Source organism: Physeter macrocephalus, chromosome 5 (assembly GCF_002837175.3).
Source record: "Physeter macrocephalus isolate SW-GA chromosome 5, ASM283717v5, whole genome shotgun sequence".
Classification (NCBI taxonomy): Eukaryota; Metazoa; Chordata; class Mammalia; order Artiodactyla; family Physeteridae; genus Physeter; species Physeter macrocephalus.
In genome coordinates, this window is record NC_041218.1 from 89,437,205 (window position 1) to 89,459,078 (window position 21,874).

At 36.8% G+C, this 21,874-nt stretch overlaps 1 protein-coding gene across 2 annotated transcripts in view; it reads right to left on the reverse strand.

Annotated features, from left to right (window-relative positions):
• The window catches only part of RELN (reelin), a 538,742-nt gene that overhangs the window by 170,790 nt on the left and 346,078 nt on the right, over nt 1-21,874 (reverse strand). For both annotated transcript variants that reach the window (XM_024115956.1, XM_024115957.2), the window contains exons 12-16: nt 11,366-11,517; nt 5,152-5,264; nt 3,598-3,806; nt 2,712-2,840; nt 1,893-2,002 (exon numbers count right to left, since the gene is read on the reverse strand). In XM_024115956.1, the coding sequence (XP_023971724.1) occupies nt 1,893-2,002; nt 2,712-2,840; nt 3,598-3,806; nt 5,152-5,264; nt 11,366-11,517 (713 nt within the window). The remainder of the gene's footprint in view (nt 1-1,892; nt 2,003-2,711; nt 2,841-3,597; nt 3,807-5,151; nt 5,265-11,365; nt 11,518-21,874) is intronic.

The window sequence follows — 21,874 nt, forward strand, 5'->3', positions numbered from 1 at the left end:
CACTATTATCATTGATACAATCAAGTTTAAAAAATTAACAAGTGGTAATAAACATATTGGGCTCTAGGATCTTCCATTGTGCTAAGAATTTCAGGATAATTTCCAATATCGATCTGTTTTTTTCTGTTTGTTTTCTTTGATATAATTCTGAAATTCCATAGTGAAATGGAGGAGACTTCAAGGGTTCTTTGGCAAGTTGACACACATTTCCCTTGGGAAGGAGTGACACTGTGTCCTCCTCTTGCCTTTAGAAGAAACCAGAGGGCAGGTTCTGCTTCTGCAAAAGCCTCACGTATAGAATAATATCAGAATTTAAGAGATTCTGCCTCTAGTTCTGCATTCGACCCACACTCCTAACCATGCCTATTCCATGTATTTTTATCTTTTCTCATTCTACTCAAAGCTTGATGTTGGGAACTCAGGATGTTATAGCAAACACTTTCTGACTTAGAATCATGCTGTATTAGCCTTCTTCAGGAAATTTAGATCTTCTTTTCACAGGCTTATGTGACTTCATTTCTGCTCTTAGTTTCCTTATATGCTTTATTTCATTACTGATTTTCCAATTTCTTTTATGATTATTTAAAGTAATCTAAGTTCATTATAGGACCATTGAAAACTATTACAGCAGGAAAATGTCATCCATATCCCATAATCCAGAGGCACATACTTATTCCCTAGAGCTAATTAACAGGTGTAGTAATTCAAATACTATGCAAAATAGTCTACCAATGGAGAAATTCCATTTTAACAAATTCATCCTTAGACATTTTTTCAAATACACTATGTTTGTGTCCATATGTTTATATCCATACAGCTCATATGGTCTTTGAAGTCTGGGTCTTTTATTGGTCTTCTTTGAATACAGATTGTTTAAAAAATTTACATTGGCTCATCAGCAAATTATCTTGCCTGAAGTTACTCCTGAGTTTCAAGAATGTAAAACTTCTTGAATTATGTATCAATTTTTAAATTTTCAAAAATAACAAAATATTATTAAGAGATGGAAAATCAGCATGAAACAACAGTGTAGGCTTTTCCTACTTTATAAAATGGACACAGTCAGTGGCTATACTACTAAATTTGCTTAAGTATTGATATTTTTTCCTTCCTTCCTTCCCTCTACTTCATTGTAGTATAACTCTTCAGTCAGATTTATATACTCTCTGAAAACAGGGAATCTATGAATCTGCCTGTAATGAGAATTATTAAAAGAGTTGGCTATTAATAAACAAATATAAGAAATTTACAGTCATGCACTCCAATAGATTAAATATTATCTTTTCTCAAGTGCACTTGTCATAAGCGATATTGGCTTTAGTGTAATGCAACATTGTTTATCAACAATTCACTTAAAAATTAAAGATAACATAGGATATTTTATGTATTTCTAAATTTTCCTTTTATACTGTTTTCTGAAAAAGAGGTAAAAGTTTCACTTCAGAAGTTTCATTTTAGAGATGATGTTTCCTGATGTGTGGTGTCTGCATCTACAGGAGAAGCATTCCAGATGTTGTGGTAGTTACTAAGAGAAGAATGGGTCTTATTTTAATACATGCAGGATGGTATGTATGTTAATTTAGTATAAAACATTCAGGGAAAATGTTAGGATATCCCTTGTCATCAACTGCAAGTCAGAGTTTCACGACTTTATGCATTTTAAAATAATGTATGTTGAAATATGCTAGCCTCTAATATTGCTGACTCTGCTATCTTTTTTTCTGATTGTGCATCCCTGGGCTTCTAACGGAATGCAAAGGAGAAAGGGAAGAAAGGGCATTTAATGAATCGCGAGACCATGACTTAGAAGGGTGATTAAGTCTGTGCTGATGAGCAAAAGCACAGGAAGACGCTACATCAATGGCATGTGATTATGACAGACATAAACTAACCATTATCAATTGCCCACATATTTCCAAGGATTGGTCCCATTTGTCTCCAGCAAATTCTGGTATCCCGGGTTAGTGCTGCGTTAGGCAGGGGAATCGTTATTCGGTTCCACCTGCAAGAAATTTAGCACAAAAGAGCTTCTTAGCACAAAACAGCTTCACATCCATGTTCACATCTTTTGAATCTATTTTACATGCTTTTGATGTTCTAGTCTGTGTATGCTTGAGACAGCACTTAAGTTTGGTAATGAACTCTTTAAATTCACCTGTGGAGTTTGTTGATCTATTTATCTAGTGCTTATCCTGTAAAGTGGCAAGTATTTTACATAGTCATCTTTAATCCTCTTAACAGTCCTTAAGGGGGTCAATCATTGTCCTTAATTTACGTGGAAAGAAGTGGAAAGTTAGAGTAAATAGCATCACACAAGTATCAATGGCAGGCAGAACCAGGATTTGAGCCCAGGTTCAATTCCAAAGCTTGACTTTCTTTCACTTGTCTACGCTGCATCTTTTCTTAAGTAATTATTTTGGCAATAAGCCTTTTGGCAGTAACTATAGGGTCACTGTATAGAACTTAAATTTATGTAAAACAAAATATAAAAGCCAAATACCTAAAGAATGAATGACTCTACAAATTGTGATCTTGCATCAGATTTACCAAAGTTACTGTCTGTTTTAAAAATGAGATCACTACTAAATCAGCTGAAAAAGAGAAGGCAGCTTCCTCACCTGTTATGCCAAAAACACTAATCTCAGGCTTACTCATCGACTTTGAGTCTGCAACATGGATTCAGATCTCTTGCTACGTTAGAATGCACTCACCCACTGTAGTTTTCCGAGGAGTAGATTGTGCTGTGGGGAAGGTGCGGTCCAGCACAGATCTCAGGCAAACATTCAGTGTGGAGCAGGGACCAGGAACGCCCATGGTTGGTAGAAAACTCTAAGCTGACACTGATAACACCAGACCAAGCACAACAAAAAAGGGGCAAAGAAAACAAATGTAATGAAATGACTCATCTCTGGAGAGGTACATTAAACATCTGTAGAACTATTGTAAAAATTTTTAAGATGCTGTTTCCAAAGTGATTGTTTTCCCCTCTACTGAAGTCTGACCAGCTTTCAAAGGGCAAGCAGTTAAATTACTGCTATAGAAACAAAATATGTTTTAAAGACAGCAAATGGGAACTTGAGTTTGTGCTCCTGAATCTGATAGATGGCAAGGCAATTACCACGTCTCACACTGCCGCTTCATCCTGTGAATGTCAGACTGACAAAATCCTTAGAAAGGACAAGGGCAACACTTCAGCAAGTGAAACCGAGAAGTCATAGCTCTTGAAGTGCTAATTGATTTCCGTGCCTATTATTATGCGGTCACTAACTAACCGGGGTCAAGCTTTTCTTTGGTTGTTTTTTCTGCTCTCTCAGCAATCTGTCGGAATGGATGGCTGCCACAGCTCCTCCAAACACCTCTGATACCTAAGACCAAGCTCTTAGAATAAAGCCATTTCTAATCAAAATCTATCTAATCATACTCTACATATTAACTGAAGAACTTTTTTCTCCCTTTGAGGGAAAGTGTGTATTTTGTTAATGGATATTTTATTAAACATTCAGCTGAAAACCTACTGAGAGGTTGCTCTGATTTAATAGCCAAGCCCACGTGTTCATTGTTAATTTGTCCACAGGCGCACAGAATGCGGCTTCCTACCTGTTCCCAGGTTGCTGTGTTCCACATCCCAGATTAATGGAAAACTGTATCATGTGAGACATTGTAGAAGGGAGAACAGGTAAGACGTGGAAAAAATCTATGGCCCAGACATTCCTATTATGTCCTTGATGGTTCTTTTGTCTGAGACAAAATCTGGTAGCAGGAGTCTGAAGTTCAGGATTGATGACTACAGAAACCAAAGATGGAACCTTCAAAACAAAGGAAACCAAAATCACTCATAACCTTCCCTACGGGAGTCTGTGAATTCTCCTAAATTCAATCTTGCAATTACTATGTACATAACTGCCATTGATTAAGCACCAAGCAATATTCTGTATATTCCATTTGTTATTTCATGTAGAAGATGCTGTCCTCATGGGGCACTCATTTTAGTCACTCAGAATTCCTCCTTTGCAGACACCTGGAACTCCCTGTGTGTGACTGATCAGGCCCTCTCTACCTGAAAGTAAACTGGTTTAAGGTCTTTAAAAGTTATCAAAGCATATGTATCCATTTTATCTACCTTAGCACAAGATAAAAGCAACTTGACATTTACATTTCATCATCAGTCTGCTTTTAAAGTGTATTGTATAATATGAATTCTTTGCCAAACTAGGTATTCTGAAAATAGGACTCTAAGCAGAAACAGCCAGAGCAAAGAGTTAATCCACGATAACTGGTGTATTGATTTGGTCTGAGGCATGCAGCTGACCAGAGCAGGTGTAACCCAACCTAGTCACAGCTGGAACAGTGGTCCATTATGAAATCCCAAATGGTATAACTTGGGTGACCGTAGCATGTGGAGTGTACCGGATACTTTCTTTGGTTGTTCCCTATTCTAGCCTTGATGTTTATCTCCTGTCTTCCTAACTGAAGCTATGAGATGCTAGAGGCTGGCTGTGTTCAAGATTTTTAAAGTCCCGAAGGTGCCATCAACGTGGAGGGAAGGCTAACTAATTATGAATGTGTGAGTGTACTCTCAGCACAAATACATCTACTATTAGAAAAGGATAATTTTATACCTTATGATAAGCATCACATAATTCTGAAGATGTTTGCAAATAACCAGAGCCAACATCTGTCCTAAATCCAAAGGGCAAATCTCTGGCTCCAAAGACTCAATCTCTGGCTCAAATTATCAAAGAAAAAAGCAAAGGTAATAACAATCTGTACTTTTACAATGTCTTCTGCCTAGGAAACCTCAAATGCTAAATTAATACTCACTATGCCTGATGCCAAGTCTGTGAAGCTGCATAGTTAGAGCCACTTTTAGGGCTTTCTTAGGGACGAGGATAATTGTCAGAGTATCGGGCTCCTCCTTATTGTCTCTAATGGGCTGTAATTCACTCTTCCTGATAAAACCTCACTTTTTGTTTATATCAGGAAAAAAAGTGAATGCTAAAATAATGTCCATGTCACTGTTCTAAAGAAATGTGGCAACTTTCTGGGCTGCCAGAAGAGAGATTTATCCTCTAGCATGGCATCTAGCATGGTCTTCATGGTTTTGACCTGGACTGGGGTGGGGGCATCTGACACACAGATTGGCATGGGTACCTTATATGAGGAATAGGAAAGGGTATCCAGTGTAATGTGCTCTTTTCTTCCTTCGGTCTTTGCATACAGGATGATATCATTTTCATGAGACTCTCCAGGGTCACAAATCCCTCCTGCACAAAAAATTTTAAGTGTTAGTACCAACTTGCATCCATTAACATCTAAAACATAGTGTTAAATTTCAGGATAAAAAATAATTATGAAACCCAGATGTCACTTAAGAATGACCCTAAACAAAGGTAACCAGACCCAAAGAAAAAATTTATGAAGATAGTTCAGATAGGCCATGCTAAAGATCAAAGACTTGACATTTGTGAAGGCCAAAGTAACTATTTACTTAATGAGATTACTCAAATAATAGTCTGCAACAAACTGTGACTACCTGTCCATATTTTAACTCTCATTAAAGAAGTGTGCTCTGCTTTTTAATAAACCATTACTTCCTTATATTTGAGGTCTTTATGGCCAAAGTTCAGAACCTATTGATTATGGTTTTAAAAAAATTGTGGTGACTCACTGAATCAAGGATTTCTGAAGCAGTGTGTTACTTAAACTGTTGTATGTAGTATCTTTAATATTTTAGCACATATTAGGTATTTGCATTTTTTTTTTTTTTTTAGTACTTAGGAAAAAAAATTTTTTTAACATCTTTATTGGGGTATTTGTATTTTAGATGCAGTTCATTTTACATTTTTACTTTTGGTACTTCATTTGATTCTTGGAAGGTATATAGAGTAGTTTACTCCCTATCACACTACTTTATAGTCATATGAAATGATATAAAGTTAGAACTGAGAGGTAGTTAAGATCATCCTGATGATGCAACTGAATAACAGAGCAAGTACCTGAAACTGAAGATAATTTAACCCGTTGTTGGAAGAGCCAGGAGTTGATGTTATGTCTTAGCCTTTGACCCTCTATTCTATCACATTCGGCCAATAATCCTTATTACTGCTGGCTTCTAGCAATTGCCTGTTTAACCTGGATTTTAAAGGACTACACGTCTAACCAGAAACCTCTCCCCACCCATCATTATCCTTCATAACAGCACCAAACATAATAGCAGGAGTGGCAATATGTACATGGATTTCCTGGCAAATATTCTACCCCTAAGGTCCAAAAGTTATCACATTAACTTTTTATTATTATCTTTCAAAAAAACTCTCTTCCAGTTCTTAAGTCAACCACCATCAATGTTAATTTTTATCTACAGGCAATTTTTGTTGCTAATACTCTAAGGGTGACAAAAAAGCAACCTCAAAAACTCTAGAATAAAGTTACCCTTTAAGAGTTAATCTAGTAAAATCAATAAATAATGCCTGAGACTCACCACCTGTATAAAAAAATAAAGTGTCAATTATTGCAAGTGTCTGGCTTAAACTTGATCTGCATAACTGGGGTCTGATCCTGGGGAGAAATTACTGAAATGTGATGTTAAGTAAGAAAGCTAGAACCTGACCAGTACAAGAAAGACCATGATAACAGAAGTAACTTGGATGGTGGTATTTGTGAAATCTGGCATGTTACATCTGTCAGACATACGTAACTTGGCATATAATAAATATTTACTGAGTTAAGTAATCTGAACTGAGAATAGAGAAGCCAGATATAGGGATAAAGTAGACCTCATCCTAAAAGATGTTTATTGTTCAACGGCAGCAACCTGTCAAGAAAAATCTCATGATTTTGACAACTGATATCATATTTTTAGCATTTCATTACACACTTTAAGATTATAGTAAATATAGCAAGTAAAGCCATTCAAAATGACAGTCTGGTCAGGGGGGAGAGGTGGGGGAAAGACTTCCATGAAAATTAAATTCTCTTTTTTAAAATGTAACTTTTAAGAATTGACTATTGAGCCCATATTAAAGTCATCAAAAAAGAACAAAAAAAGGTGAAAGGTCACAGGCAGTGTGGGTTTAAAGCACCACATCCAGAGACATAGGAACTGAACCATCAATTCTCTCTAATTTCATTAAAATTTGTTCCCTGTAAATCCTCTCTGCTCTCTCAAGAACAGTTCGTGAACTGCACCTGAGTTTCAGAGAGAACAGAAACCCACGTGGGAGGCTCATCCAGCCCAGAATGACAGAAGAAGAAAGTCCAAAAGGAGCCAAGACCTTAAAATGATGACAGACTTTATCTGAAAGATCCCTCTTGGGGCAATTTATCAGTTCTGAGAAGTTTCAGTGACAGCAGCTCCTACAGAAAGACACGGATTCTTCTTCAGCTTCATTCACTTTGATGTATTGTGGAAAGGTATGATTCAAAGGGCGTTTTGTACAGCAATTAAGGTACAGAAAATTACAATAGAAACTAGATGGACAGTTAGTTTTAAAGTATTTTAAATCCTGTTTTAAGTAGATTTAAGACATTTATATTAAGAAAGTGATTTTGTTTTAATTGATTATGTGCAGGACATTGGGCCTAAAGGGGAGATAAGCTCTGACCTCAAAAAGTTTGTAATTTAGCAAGTAACTAATACACATGTCTAATATACATGAAAGAATGATGACTAGCAGTAAACTGTTGTGCTGCCATAACTGCAGTCAAAATTCAGAGAAAAGAGAGACAAGTGTAGGCTAAAAGAGCTGGGTATATAGGAGATGCTAAGTAAATATCTGTTGAAGGAATAATAAAGAAAACAAACCAAAAAACCCAAATGAATGATGTATATTACGTTATTTTTGTCATGTTCACGGCATTCTGGCTCTAAGAACAGTGCTGGATACTAGGCCTCAAATAATTTGTGTTGTATAAATGAAAATGTGTGAATGAAGGAAATAGAACTTGAACCAAACTTTGAAAGTTGAGCAAATTTTCCAGAAACGGTAGTCACAGCAGACTGATATGAACCAAAGGATGAAACCATGAAGGACAAGTAGGCAGTGCCTAAGAAGAAAGGAGTGTGATCTGGTCTAGATTAACAATCAGTCACTGATTTTCCTAAGGCACCATATTTAGTGAGGGGTTACTTACAAACTGTCTATCATATCTTAAATCTCTTCTCCTATTGTTTTCTTTTCTATCAGCTACCAAAGTTTTGAAGTCTTTTCTGTAGAATCCAGTCTTATCCTACCTTATCCTACTGTCATCCTGTCCTAGCCTAGCCTAGCCTAACCTAGCCTAGCCTAAAAACACCTTTGCTGGATTCTGCTTTCTCCTCAAGGTCAGACCCTATTTCTTTCCTTGTGTTTACTGGTGAACTTCCTGAAAGAGCAGTTCTCAGTCAGTGCCACGTCTCCATTTCTTTTAGCTCCATGCTCTTTGGCTTCCCAGGCACCACACCATGGGGAGTCACGGGTGGGCTCTCAGCCCTGTCCTGGTTGACCTCTGTCTCTGTGGCCTTCCTACACTGCTGATCACCTCCCTGTCATCCCACCCCTGAACCACTCTCTTCCTTTCCCTCTTTAGCACAGAACCACGTCCTCCTCCTGCATTTCCTTATGCCCTTTCTCAGCATCCTTTGTCTACTCCTTTTCCTTCTACCTATACTTAGGTGAGGGTTCTCCTTAAGGAGTTTTCATGTCCTTTGCTTACTCTGTCTCCTGCTTGGGAGAACACAGCAACTTTAGTGGCTCCGGTTATCACCTGTATGCTGACAACTTTCAAATCCGATTCAGCCCCTGAGTAGAATTTCTGCCTTCATATGGCCTTTCAGAACCCTCAACCTCAACAAATCTAATATCAAAATCCTCTACTGCACACTTTCTCTTTATTGTGATCATACTTATTTTTGACATTTCCTATTTTGGGAAATGGCACCATTCTTCCAAACACCCAGGAGAGAAATGTGTCCTCTCAAGACTGTTCTCATAGTCCCCAGTCAATTGGGTGTGAACTTCAGTTGGTTCCTTCTCCAGTTGTTCTATCACTGTCCCCTCCTGCACATTATTGCCACCATCATTGCCGTAATTCCTTTGTTGCTTGGACCAGCGCAATAGCTTCCCTAACTTAGGGTTGCCAGCTAAAATACATTGCATGACCAATACTTACACAAAAAATTATTCGCTGTTTATCTGAAATTTAAATTTAAATAAGTCTCCCCCGCCACTCACTAAATCTGTCAACCTATCCTACCTGGTCTCCTATCCTCTAATTTCTGATTATTTCAGTCTTTCCTTCACACTATGCCAGAATTATCTTTCTAAAGCAAAGATGAGACTATATTATAGAACTGACAGAAATCATCTGATGGCTCCATGTTGCCTAGAGTAAGAGAATCCAAATTCCTCATTATGATGTTAAAGAAAGTCACTCACTACTCTGGCTTCAGTTCACTTTTCTAGTTCCAGATTATGTCTTTCCTTTCAACTATACTGGGAAAATCACCCAGCCCCAAACATGTCATATACCTTTATACTTGTGCTTTTTCTCAAAATGCTGGCTTAGCTTGAAACTTCAAGGCCAGTTCAAATACCATTTCCTTCGTGAAACTCTACCCTAATCCCTCCACTACAATACCCAGAGTTTCCTCTGCACTTCCATAACATTTTCATTCCATTACAGCCCAACTGCAATCTCTTTTAAAGTTAAGTGTTACCTGTGGGCAAGGGCTCTTAAGTAATTTTTATACATAAAAAAACAAAGATATATTGAGTCTTAAGTATTTATTAGACACCATTTTGAAGGTTTTGCATGTATTAACTCAATGATCAGCAACTCTGTGATTTAGGTATCATTATTTTCCCCAGTTGTAGTCTCTATATATGCTAGCTCAGGGCTCTACATTCAATAGGAACTCAATTTTTTTAATCGAATGGAGATGCTTTTATTTGGGATAAGGTACTTTGGGTCTATTCAAGTGAATGTTTTCCTCAGAGTCAATATAATTTTAATTGATTCATTAATAAACTGCTTTGTTCTAGAAAGAATCAAAGATGACTTAATCTCTTATATAGAGATGACAATCTCTTATACAAAGGCATCAAATGGTTTGATTCACCATAATTTACTACTAAAAAATGAAGAATTCAAATACATTTTGTGTAAAATGAAAAAAAGGGAAAATACTTAAATTAGACGGGCATATTAAATGTTTATTACAACTTGCCAGGGGGTGAGGGCAGTTCTTAAAGTTTCCCAGGAATCACTCTTAATAAAATGAGAGCCAGTTTGAATTCTAATTATTTAAAGGAATTGAGGTCTGGGTCTTTAAATATACAACTCATTTCAGAGTTAAGGTGAGGATATCCTTATGGCAGGAAGATTACATTATTATACTTTATATCCACAACTTCCCTGTTACCAAACAGATCATTATTGAAAATGAGGTAGCATCACACAGGCAATATATTTGAGAGCATGATACAATCTGAAGTTTGCTTTGCCACTCTGAGCTGTAGGAGGTGAGGAATGTGAGAGAAATAATAGCCACTGCAGAAGCCTAGACTTGGAAGGTCTGTTTGTCCTGATGAATTGACATCTTTGCTAGTAAGGTCAAAGGTGGACAATGTTTATTTCCTGTTTCACTTCCAGGTGTTGCCTGTGCTTTTCCAGTCATTTAACAAAAAAAGGCATGTGACACCTACTCACATTTCTGGAATGACATCCAGTGAGAGTATGTAACTGTGGCTCTTGCTGATGAAAATGATAAATTTCAGAGGATGCCCATTTCAACTCCCTAATTCCTCCTTGGGTATTTTTCTAAACTTTTAACTATTTATTTGCTCTGCAGTCATCTGAAGAAAAATAACATAAGCACTTTTTTCCTTTATGTGTTTGCCAACATATTAGAAAGTAGAGAATAGTATTAAAGCATTAAAAAGTATAATAAATCTGTTTCTTTCTTAGCTTCCCACAACAAAAGAGTTATGCAATGATGAGATATCCATGAAAACAAATGATTCACCTTGATGATTGTATTTTGGGGAGGCTAGAGGCTTTGGACAAAGGAGTTACTTTGTTCTTAGCTTCTCTCTCATTGTCTTTTCAGCTATGACCATTGCAGGAAGGGTGGAAGGAAGGTCTAAAGGCATTTTGTCTTTAGGGCTAGTCACGCAAGACCAAGACTAGCTCTTGCACAGGATGGTTCCAGCAAGGCTGGTGTGAGGCAGGTGTGAGCACCACAGACTTTTGCTCAACCAGTAGAACTCATAGTTCATGAATTTTAATTTTATATTGTAGACAACAAACAATCTTACTTCCTCAGGAATAGGTGCTCATCTAGAATTTGCCCTAGGTCAATAAAATTTGTTGAAAATGTACCTACCCATAACAAAGTAGAACCTCAGGTTCCCGTAACCAGTTGTGTCCAGGTAAGGAGTGCATATTTTCCTCTCTCCATCTTTGAGGAAGACCATTGATAAACCTGATTCTATTGTTCCACATTCTGTACCAATGACAGCTCCCAAGATGTCCCACCTTTAAAAAATGACAATCACTAAGAGTTAAAATAGTAAGTCAAAACTTTATAGAGTATAACATTTTATTTTTAATGAGGAACATATACTTAGTAATGAATAATTCTGAAATAAAGATGTGGTACTACAGGGACTTCCCTGGTGGTGTTGTGGTTCAGAATCCACCTGCCAATGCAGGGGACATGGGTTTGATCCCTGGTCCAGGAAGATCCCACATGCCGCGGAGCAACTAAGCCTGTGAACTGCAACTACTGAGCCTGCGCTCTAGAGCCCACGAGCCAAAATACTGAGCCCGTGTGCCACAACTACTGAAGCCCGTATGCCTAGAGCCCGTGCTCCACAATAAGAGAAGCCACCGCAATGAAAGGCCCATGCACTGCAACGAAGAATTGCCCCCGCTTCCCGCAACTAGAGAAAGCCTGAGCATCAATGAACACCCAATGCAGCAAAAAATTTAAAAATTAAAAAAAATAAGATGGGGTACTACAGATCTTGGGTAATGAACAAAGTTTAAAACACATTCCATTCACAATTACAGTTTTTCTGTAGAGGATAAGTTTAATCAATACTATGTATAGTGCGTCTACTACATGATAGCCTTTATTCTCAAAGCACTTACAGTTGAGGTGGGGAATCAAATTTGAACTAAGGAAAAAGGAAATCATAAAAGATAGTGCCATAATACATAAATACTTGTATGCTGTTTTGCACATTAAAAAATAGTTATAGGATGAAAAGTCATACAAGCTGGCAAGAATCTAGCAAGTTTTCAAAAAGGGGATAGGATTTAAACTGTCAAATAGGTATTTGAATATGTAGGAAAATAAAAATATCTAATATATAAAAACTCTTATATCTCCTTAGTATTTATCTCTGCTCATGTCTAATCTGGCCACCGCTTTTCACACAACTAACTTGCTTACAGACAGAGGAAACTGGGACACACAGAGGTAAGTGGCTTGCCTAAGGCCAACTGCCTGTTTGGTTTTAAATTGAGATCTTCTGTTTCTTAGTTCACTGTTATTTTACTAGTTACAGTTCTAAAGAGGACTCTGTGCCAGGACAATTATGTTGAACCGTTTGAGACCAAGATGTTTAGGAAATGCTTAATTTTTTGTCTTTTAAAAGATCATTATCAATCATTCAAGGAGAAGCAGCTCTTTTTCTTTTTCTCCTTTTAAAAAACTTTTTATTGCCACATCTTCTTTATCCATTCATCCGATGATGGACACAGGTTGCTTCCATCTCCTGGCTATTGTAAATAGAGCTGCAGTGAACATTGTGGTACATGACTCTTTTTGAATTATGGTTTTCTCAGGGTATATGCCCAGTAGTGGGATTGCTGGGTCATATGATAGTTCTATTTGTAGATTTTTAAGGAACCTCCATACTGTTCTACATAGTGGCTGTACCAATTCACATTGTGGCACACACATACAATGGAATATTACTCAGCCATAAAAAGAAAAAGAAACGAAATTGAATTATTTGTAGTGAGATGGATGGACCTAGAGTCTGTCATACAGAGTGAAGTAAGTCAGAAAGAGAAAGACAAATACCGTATGCTAACACATATATATGGAATCTAAGAAAAAAAAATGTCATGAAGAACCCAGGGGTAAGACGGGAATAAAGACACAAACCTACTAGAGGATGGACTTGAGGATATGGGGAGGGGGAAGGGTAAGCTGTGACAAAGTGAGAGTGGCATGGACATATATACACTACCAAACGTAAAACAGATAGCTAGTGGGAAGCAGCCGCACAGCACAGGGAGATCAGCTCGGTGCTTTGTGACCACCTAGAGGGGTGGGATAGGGAGGGTGGGAGGGAGGGAGACGCAAGAGGGAAGAGATTTGGGAACATATGTATATGTATAACTGATTCACTTTGTTATAAAGCAGAAACTAACACACCATTGTAAAGCAATTATACTCCAATAAAGTTGTAAAAAAAAAAAACAAAAAACTTTTTATTGCAGATTCTCTCCTTGTGTTACAGTCTTTGAGATTTATCATTTCTTTTCTTTTTTCTTTAATTGGAGTAAAATTGCTTTACAATGTTGTGTTAGTTTCTGCTGTACAATGAAGTGAATCAGCTATTCAAGGAGAAGCAGCTCTTAATAGTGTTGGACCACTGAAAATACCAGGAACCTCTCTCGACTCATACAAGAAAATTTCACCCTGGTTCATTGGTCTTTCACCTGCTCCATTTATCCCAATAAAGCCACTCAGCCTACTGCTCCATAAAGCAAGTTAAGGTTATAAATGATGCATATGATGACTCCTTTTCCATCTGCTTGAGGGTATTTTTAAAATGAAAAATTAAATTGGAAAAGATCAGATTGTCATGGACTGAAAGAACGTTTTATTCAAGTGAGAAATGAGATTAGTAGTCTTTTTCTCTTATTAGTTGTAAATGATTAACTCTTTTAGATTAATCTAAAGGAATTATTTTCATTGACTTCTACCACAGAGAGGGCTAGATGAGATATGATCCAGGCTATACATTTCTTTTTAATCTTTATTTTAAAGTCCAACATATTCAATTTTACTCCAGTCTTTATTTATCCCACTGTAACTGTTGGAAGATAACAAAAGTGAGGTTATTTTCTTTAGAAACCCAAATATTTAAAATCAAAGGAAATGGAAAGTTTAGTTGGCTCTGAAGAGAAAAAAGCAGAGAGAAATCTGAAAATCATTTTGTAGAAGTCTCATTGCTTTAAATAAATTATCTTGCATTTATTAAAAATTCAGTAGGAGCTTCTTGTAGCACAAGCTCATTCTTCGTGAATTTGTATAAACACTGGCTCGAGCTTAGTTGGAGGCAAAGTATCCTTGAGGGGATCCCAGAGCTGCATCAACTACTGAGGGACCTCAGAGATGCCCTTTCATCTGCCTGGACTTCAGAATCCCTCTCTGTAAGGTGGCAAAGTTGTGGTCTTCTCCAATTACAAAAATGTCATGGTCTCTAACTCTCTCTTAATATAATAATTACATGAAGTAAAATTATTTAACGACCAAACCTTTGAGGCCAGCAGTGGTATTTAAAGGGCTCTATAGTTTTGGCAATATCTTGGATGGCACCACAATTTCCCTGAAAAGGAGTGTTACTTTTCTATGGTTTAAATTATGTTTTCTCCAAGGAAATGTGGTTCTTTGTGAACTGCATTTGAAGGAATGTCTGCTAGAGGGGAGAACTCTCTGCAACATAGCAATTTATATTTATCTTTGATGGCTAATTCTAAAAAAAGATCCCTTACATTATTTATTATAAATACATTGGTATCTATTATTTATAATAGAGTGGGGCGAAGTTGGAACACACAAAAAAAGTTTAATAATCAATAAAATGCCTTAAGGCAACTTTGTTCCTTAGAGGTAGCAAGGTCACAATAATATTTAATTTATATTTTAAAGTATGTCCTTCTACTTTCTGTGTCAAAAAGAGAGCTCTTTTTGTAAGCAAAAATAATTTAAAGAAGTTTCTTAGCTGGAAAGCTGATGATCCTCCCTATCAGCTGCTTTGGAATCTTTGACAATAAAATTAATTATGTTTTAATTAGCTTATACTTTCATAGTTTTAAGAATGATATGAGAGTATATGTATAACCGATTTACTTTGCTGTACACCTGAAACTAACACAACATTGTAAATCAACTATACTCCAATAAAAATTTTTAAAAAAGAATGATATGAGAGAGTAAAACTTAAATGTTCTCACCAAAAAAAAAAAACCCAAACAAAAACACAAAAACAGATAAATATGTGAGGTGATGGATATGTTAGTTAACTAGATGGAGTGTCTCCTTTTACAATGTGTATGTATATCAAATCACCACAATGTACACTTTAAATATCTTACAACTTTATATGTCAATTGTATCTCAATAAAGCTGAAATTAAGAATATTTTCTTCACAAGCTTAAAAAAAGAATGATGCATATTCTTTGAAGGGCAATCTGGCAATAACTATCAAAATGAAATTACATGCATACATATATATGTATACGTACACATACATGTCTGATTCTCTAATTTTCTTTTAGGAATTTCTCTTTCAGAAATACTTTAACAAGTATACAAAAATTTTATTATAATATTCTTTGTCTATCAATAGAGGTTTAGTTAGATAAACTGGTATAGTGCCTTTCTGAAATAATGATATATATTTACTGACTGGAAGAGACATTCATAATACATTGTTAAGTTTTAAAAAAACAAGCTGTGGGACTTCTCTGGTGGCGCAGTGGTTAAGAATCCGCCTGCCAATGCGGGGGACACAGGTTCGAGCCCTGGTTCGCGAAGATCCCACATACTGCGGAGCAACTAAGCCCGTGCACCACAACTACTGAGCCTGCGCTCTAGAGCCCGCGGGCCACAACTACTGAAGCCCGCGTGCCTAGAGCCCGTGCTCCACAGCAAGAGAAGCCAACGCAATGAGAAGCCTGCACACCGCAACAAAGAGTAGCCCCCGCTCGCCACAACTAGAGAAAGCCCGCGTGCAGCAACGACGATACAACACAGTCAAAAATAAATAAATTTATAAAAAAATAAAATAAAATAGAAAATCAAGTTGAGTATAGTAAGGAAAATGTGACTCTAGTGGGTTTTTTTGTATAGCCAGCAAAATTTCTGAATTATATATGCCAGAATATATGCCTACATTTCAACAGTGTGGAGTGGGATTAGCATTGGAGGACTTTAATTTTTACTTTACACATTTTTTTTTTTTTTGCAAAAGGAAAATCATTTTCCGAAAAAAGAAAGGTATTTAATTTATAATTCAGAATGAAAACTTAAATTATCTCATCATAGGTTGATGAAATTACTAAGAATATGAACATAGGAAATAGAGGTCTTACATTTGTAATCACTTTTTTTCCTACAAATATTGGCATAAAAGGCTCTAAAGGGGAGTGGAACATTTCACATTATCTATGAAAATTTTTTTTTATTATATTTCCCAGAATATATTAAACCACCTAAAGTTGGTGACTTGAGGTTTGAACTAAGATATAGAATAGAGCCTGGCTATAAGATCCTACATTGGGCTTCCCTGGTGGCGCAGTGGTTAAGAATCTGCCTGCCAGTGCAGGGGACACGGGTTCGAGCCCTGGTCCGGGAAGATCCCACATGCCGCGGAGCAACTAAGCCCGTGCGCCACAACTACTGACACTGCGCTCTAGAGCCCGCGAGCGACAACTTCTGAGCCCACATGCCACAACTACCGAAGCCCATGTGCCTAGAGCCCGTACCGCAATGAGAAGCCCATGCACCGCAATGAAGAGTAGCCCCCGCTTGCCGCAACTAGAGAAAAGCCCTCGCGCAGCAATGAAGACCCAACGCAGCCAAAAATAAATAAATAAATAAAATTAAAAAAAAAAATCCTACATTTACCAAATTCATAAGGTTTTTTTTCTATTAGATATTCTCTGAGGTTGAATAAGTTCATTACATCATAAGGTCTCTATTTGGGATGAATTCTCTGATATTTAATACGGGATGTGCCATAGGAAAAGACCCTCCACATTCCTTTATATTCATGAGGTTTATCTCTAGCATGAGCCCTGTGAGGTCATTTTGACTAAAGGCTTCTCCACCTTCATTGCATTTATAGGTTTTTCCTCCAGCATGACAGCTTAGGTGAAGGTAAAGGATAAGCTCTATTTGAAGGCTTTCCTGCATGCACTGCATTTCAAAAATTCTTCAATCGGTTCCCCTATATTTCATTCAAATTCAATTTTGCTTTAGGTTTTTATTACATGCATTGTATTTATTTACACTCTTGCTGGAATAACATTAATAAAGAATATTGGCTTCAGAATGGTAGAAAGCACTCAGCTTTCTCACCAATAAGACAGAAATATGACCTAGACTGAGGATGTTTAGAGAAAATGATGTATTGCCTGGCATATTACAGTTTCAATAAATGTTAGTTTCCTTTTCTCCCCCTGTAAAATGTAGTACTATTTTTGTTTTAAAAAAAGTGAAAGCGGCAATTCAAATGAACTTCTAAATTACAATGGGTATTTTTATTTTTTTCACACTAGAATTAGCAGAGCAGCAATCTTAGACAAAGTTGTAGTACAATATGCAAAGGGTAATTGCTTAAACAATTTAAGCAAGGGGATACTTAGCTGAAAGAAAAACTGTACTTTGTATCCGTGGGTTTTTTGTACAGTTTAAGATTTTGGCTACAAATCTATCGGGGTGCTTAAATTTATTACTTATGTCATCTAAATGGTCAAGTGGGTTTAACTTTAATAATAATGAACATGCCTGTAAAAAAAAAAGATCCACTTAATACAGTGTTAACTCAGTCTGTCAGTCTATCTTAAATTCACTTACCCTGAATTATAAGCTTAAATAAAATGCCAGAGGTAACATAATTCTTCTGGGTAGGATAGAGGGAAGAATCTGTAGAAAATAGCAAAAAGATGCTCAAACTGTTCTGAAGAGTTCTATGTAATTTTAAAGCGAACCCGAGTCCCCTGCATCGGCAGGCGGACTCTCAATCACTGTGCCACCAGGGAAGCCCAGCCAATGTATATATATATTTTTTGGTACGCGGGCCTCTGACCGTTGTGGCCTCTCCCGTTGCGGAGCACAGGCTCCGGACGCGCAGGCCCAGCGGCCATGGCTCACGGGCCCAGCCGCTCCGCGGCATGTGGGATCTTCCCGGACTGCGGCACGAACCCGTGTCCCCTGCATCGGCAGGCGGACTCTCCACCACTGCGCCACCAGGGAAGCCCAGCCAATTTTTAATATAAGCATCAACTGACAGTGAAGGGGCTATAATGGAGATTGTTCTTGTTGGTGTATATGCAGTTTTGGTTTTCAAGGTGTATGTAACATTCTTTGGAACTATCTCCCCAGAACAAGGAAGCCAATATAAATTTGTTTTATTGAGTTTATATTGCTTTTTTCTTGGTTTTATTCCAGTGGATAGCATTGAAATTTAAGAAAGACATTTTGAGTCAGTTTCAGGACTGACCCTCTTTTCTAAGCAATGCCATTAAAAAACATAACCAGTACTTGTATTTTGGTCTCTTTATAGTAAATCACCTGTCAGAGACTAAGTCATGGCTGACCTGAGGAAAACATTATCTGTGCTCAAATTTTTTTTTCTATAATCTTAGATGAGCTGTTTTAAAATATATTTCTTGAAAGAGCTTCTTTAGAACAAATTTATAAAGCAGTTAATAGGGTGTGATAGTAGCAGAGCAGGATTGTTAGTACTGGAGGTTGGAGAGAACTGGAAATAGTCAGGTCAGCAGTCCAGAGACTAATCTCTCTGACCAGTTGATAAGTCCTGTTTGCCCTCTGGCATCTTTTCTATGTCTTGCTGGTATGTGGGAGAATTCTGGGTATTCCATCTATTTGTTTTCTAGTATGATAGCAATATTCTCATTATTGGAAAATTGGAAAATAGAAAGAGAAGAAGAAAAAAATCACCCATAACCATACTACCCCAGAGACAAGAACAATTTATATTTTACTATATTTATTTCTAATATTTTATATGTATATTTCCAAGCGGTCATGATAATATTATACAGATGGTTTTGTATTTTGCCCTTTTTCATTTACATTAGTAATATACACATTTTCCAGGTTACTATTAACTCTTTATAAATGTGTCACATATTTTATTACATATATGCCAAACTAGTCATTATTTCCTTGTCATGTTTCAAAACACAAAGCTAAATAATTATACGACTTAGCATACTTTATGGGGCTGAGGAATTAAATTCTCAATTTCCTAATGCTCCTGAATATGCTCTAGATAACCCTGAGCTATGTTTTGTGAGGTGTCAGAGTTCTGCTTTTCCTTCGTATAAACTCCTACGTATTCAGGACTGCCTTGTGGTCAGTGTGGAGCAGATGAACTACTGAGGAAAGACTACAGAAAATGAAACATGCTGAAGAAGTGGGCATCTGAACATTTCAGTGCCAGCAGCCTCCTCTAAAGCCTTCTACAGAAAAATCCTATCACGGGCTAGTGTTATGCCAAGCTGTGAGGAATTAAATCACTTGGGGAGGATTCAGATTTCATTCTCTTCTTTCTGTGACTTCAGTAAGGAGCGTCCTCTCTTGAAGAGGGAGTGAGTTGCTGTATTCTGGATGCGCACATGGACAGTTGGTTTGGAGAGGGGAAGGGGTTATTAACCAACTCAAGAATGGCAGTGCCAAAAGCAAAGATGTACACATGCTGCAAATTAAAGAAGGGTTTAAAATTTCTATGAAGGAATTCCAGAACAATTTTAGCATACCTAATAATCATATGAACTTATTTTTTTTATTATTTGAAAAGTTACTGTCTATGTTTCAAAACAGAAAACAATCTGTGTAAATAGAAAGCAATTTTAGAACCCACATCAAAAGCAAACCAGAACAAGTAAGAAGTCTTTTAACAGCTTGCAACAAGTTTACTCTGATCCACTTTAGCACTTCCATGGTTTTAAAATATATCCAATTATCATTTTAACTAATAATGTCTTTTTTAAAATGACATTTCATTGGTTTATTTAGAGAATCCAATGTAGGTTTCATTGGACTATTCAACTTTGTGTTTCTTTCATATCTTATTAGTTACTATGAATATAATTTTTCTTTGAGTACCACTTTGGTCATATCCCATTACCGATAGTAAGCATAGTTGGAATAACAACCAATTTTTAAGTCTTTTGATTGCTTATTATATGTCATGCATTGTGCAAAGTGTTCTTCATATACTGTTGCATAGGAAATTGAGTCATTTGGGGTGAGGTGCATGGACATAGAGTCTGTCATACAGAGTGAAGTAAGTCAGAAAGAAAAAAACAAACACCGTATATTAATGCATGTATATGGAATCTAGAAAAATGGTACTGATGAACCTAGTGGCAAGGCAGGAATAGTGACAGAGATGTAGAGAACAGACTTGTGGACACAGTGGGGTAAGGAAGGGGAGGGTGGGACGAATTGAGAGAGTAGCACTGACATATATACACTACTATGTGTAAAATAGTTAGTTAGTGGGAAGCTGCTGTATAGCACAGCGAGATCAGCTAGGTGCTTTGTGACAACCTAGAGGGGTGAGATGGGGAGGGTGGAAGGGAGGCCCAAGAGGGAGGGGATACAGGTATACATATAGCTGATTCACTGTGTTGTACAGCAGAAACTAACACAACATTGTAAAGCAATTATAATCTAATAAAGATGTAAAAAAAAGCCACACACAAAAATACTCCTTTTAACCCTTTTAATGCTTAAATCTGAATTCTACTTTATCTGATTTGAATATCTGATATTAATATGCCTCCTTGCTTCTTTTGCTGCATTTATCTGGTATATTAGTTTCTCTTCTTTGACTTTCAACTTCTTGTGTTGTTCTAGTTTGAGTCTCTCATAAATAGCAAACATATAGCTGATTTTTAAAAAACCTGTGAAACCTGTTTAAAAAATGAATATATCTCACTCAAATTTATTGTGTACTGGTATGTTCAGACTGTACTGATATGTTCCTGCCAAATTGTTTTCTGTTTTCTATTTACCCTGTTTTTTATTGTTTACTTTTTGTCACTTTCCTGGCATTTGTTGGACTAAGTCCTCTTTGTTTTATGTTAACCTAATGCTTTAGAAGTTATGTAGCCTATAAATGGCTAATTTCATTTTTTTAATAATTTTTGTATTTTATTTAACTTATTTTTTTATACAGCAGGTTCTTATTAGTTATCCATTTTATACATGTTAGTGTATATATGTTAATCCCAATCTCCCAACTCATGACATCAACACTTTCCCCCCTTGGTGTCCATACATTTGTTCTCTACATCTGTGTCTCTATTTCTGCCCTGAAAACCAGTTCATCTGTACCATTTTTCTAGGTTCCCCCTTTCTTCCACACCCTCTCCAGCATTTGTTGTTTGTAGATTTTCTGATGATGCCCATTCTAACTGGTGTGAGGTGATACCTCAATGTAGTTTTGATTTGCATTTCTCGAATAATTAGTGATGTTGAGCAGCTTTTCATGTGCTTCTTGGTCATCTGTATGTCTTCTTTGGAGAAATGTCCATTTAGGTCTTCTGCCCATTTTTTGATTCGGTTGTTTGTTTTTTTACTATTGAGCTGCATGAGCTGTTTATATAATTTGGAGATTAACCCTTTGTCCGTTGATTCGTTTGCAAATATTTTCTCCCATTCTGAGGGTTATCTTTTCGTCTTGTTTATAGTTTCCTTCGCTTTGCAAAAGCTTTTAAGTTTCATTAGGTCCCATTTGTTTATTTTTGTTTTTATTTCCATTACTCTAGGAGGTGGATCAAAACAGATCTTGCTGTGATTTATGTCAAAGAGTGTTCTTTCTATGTTTT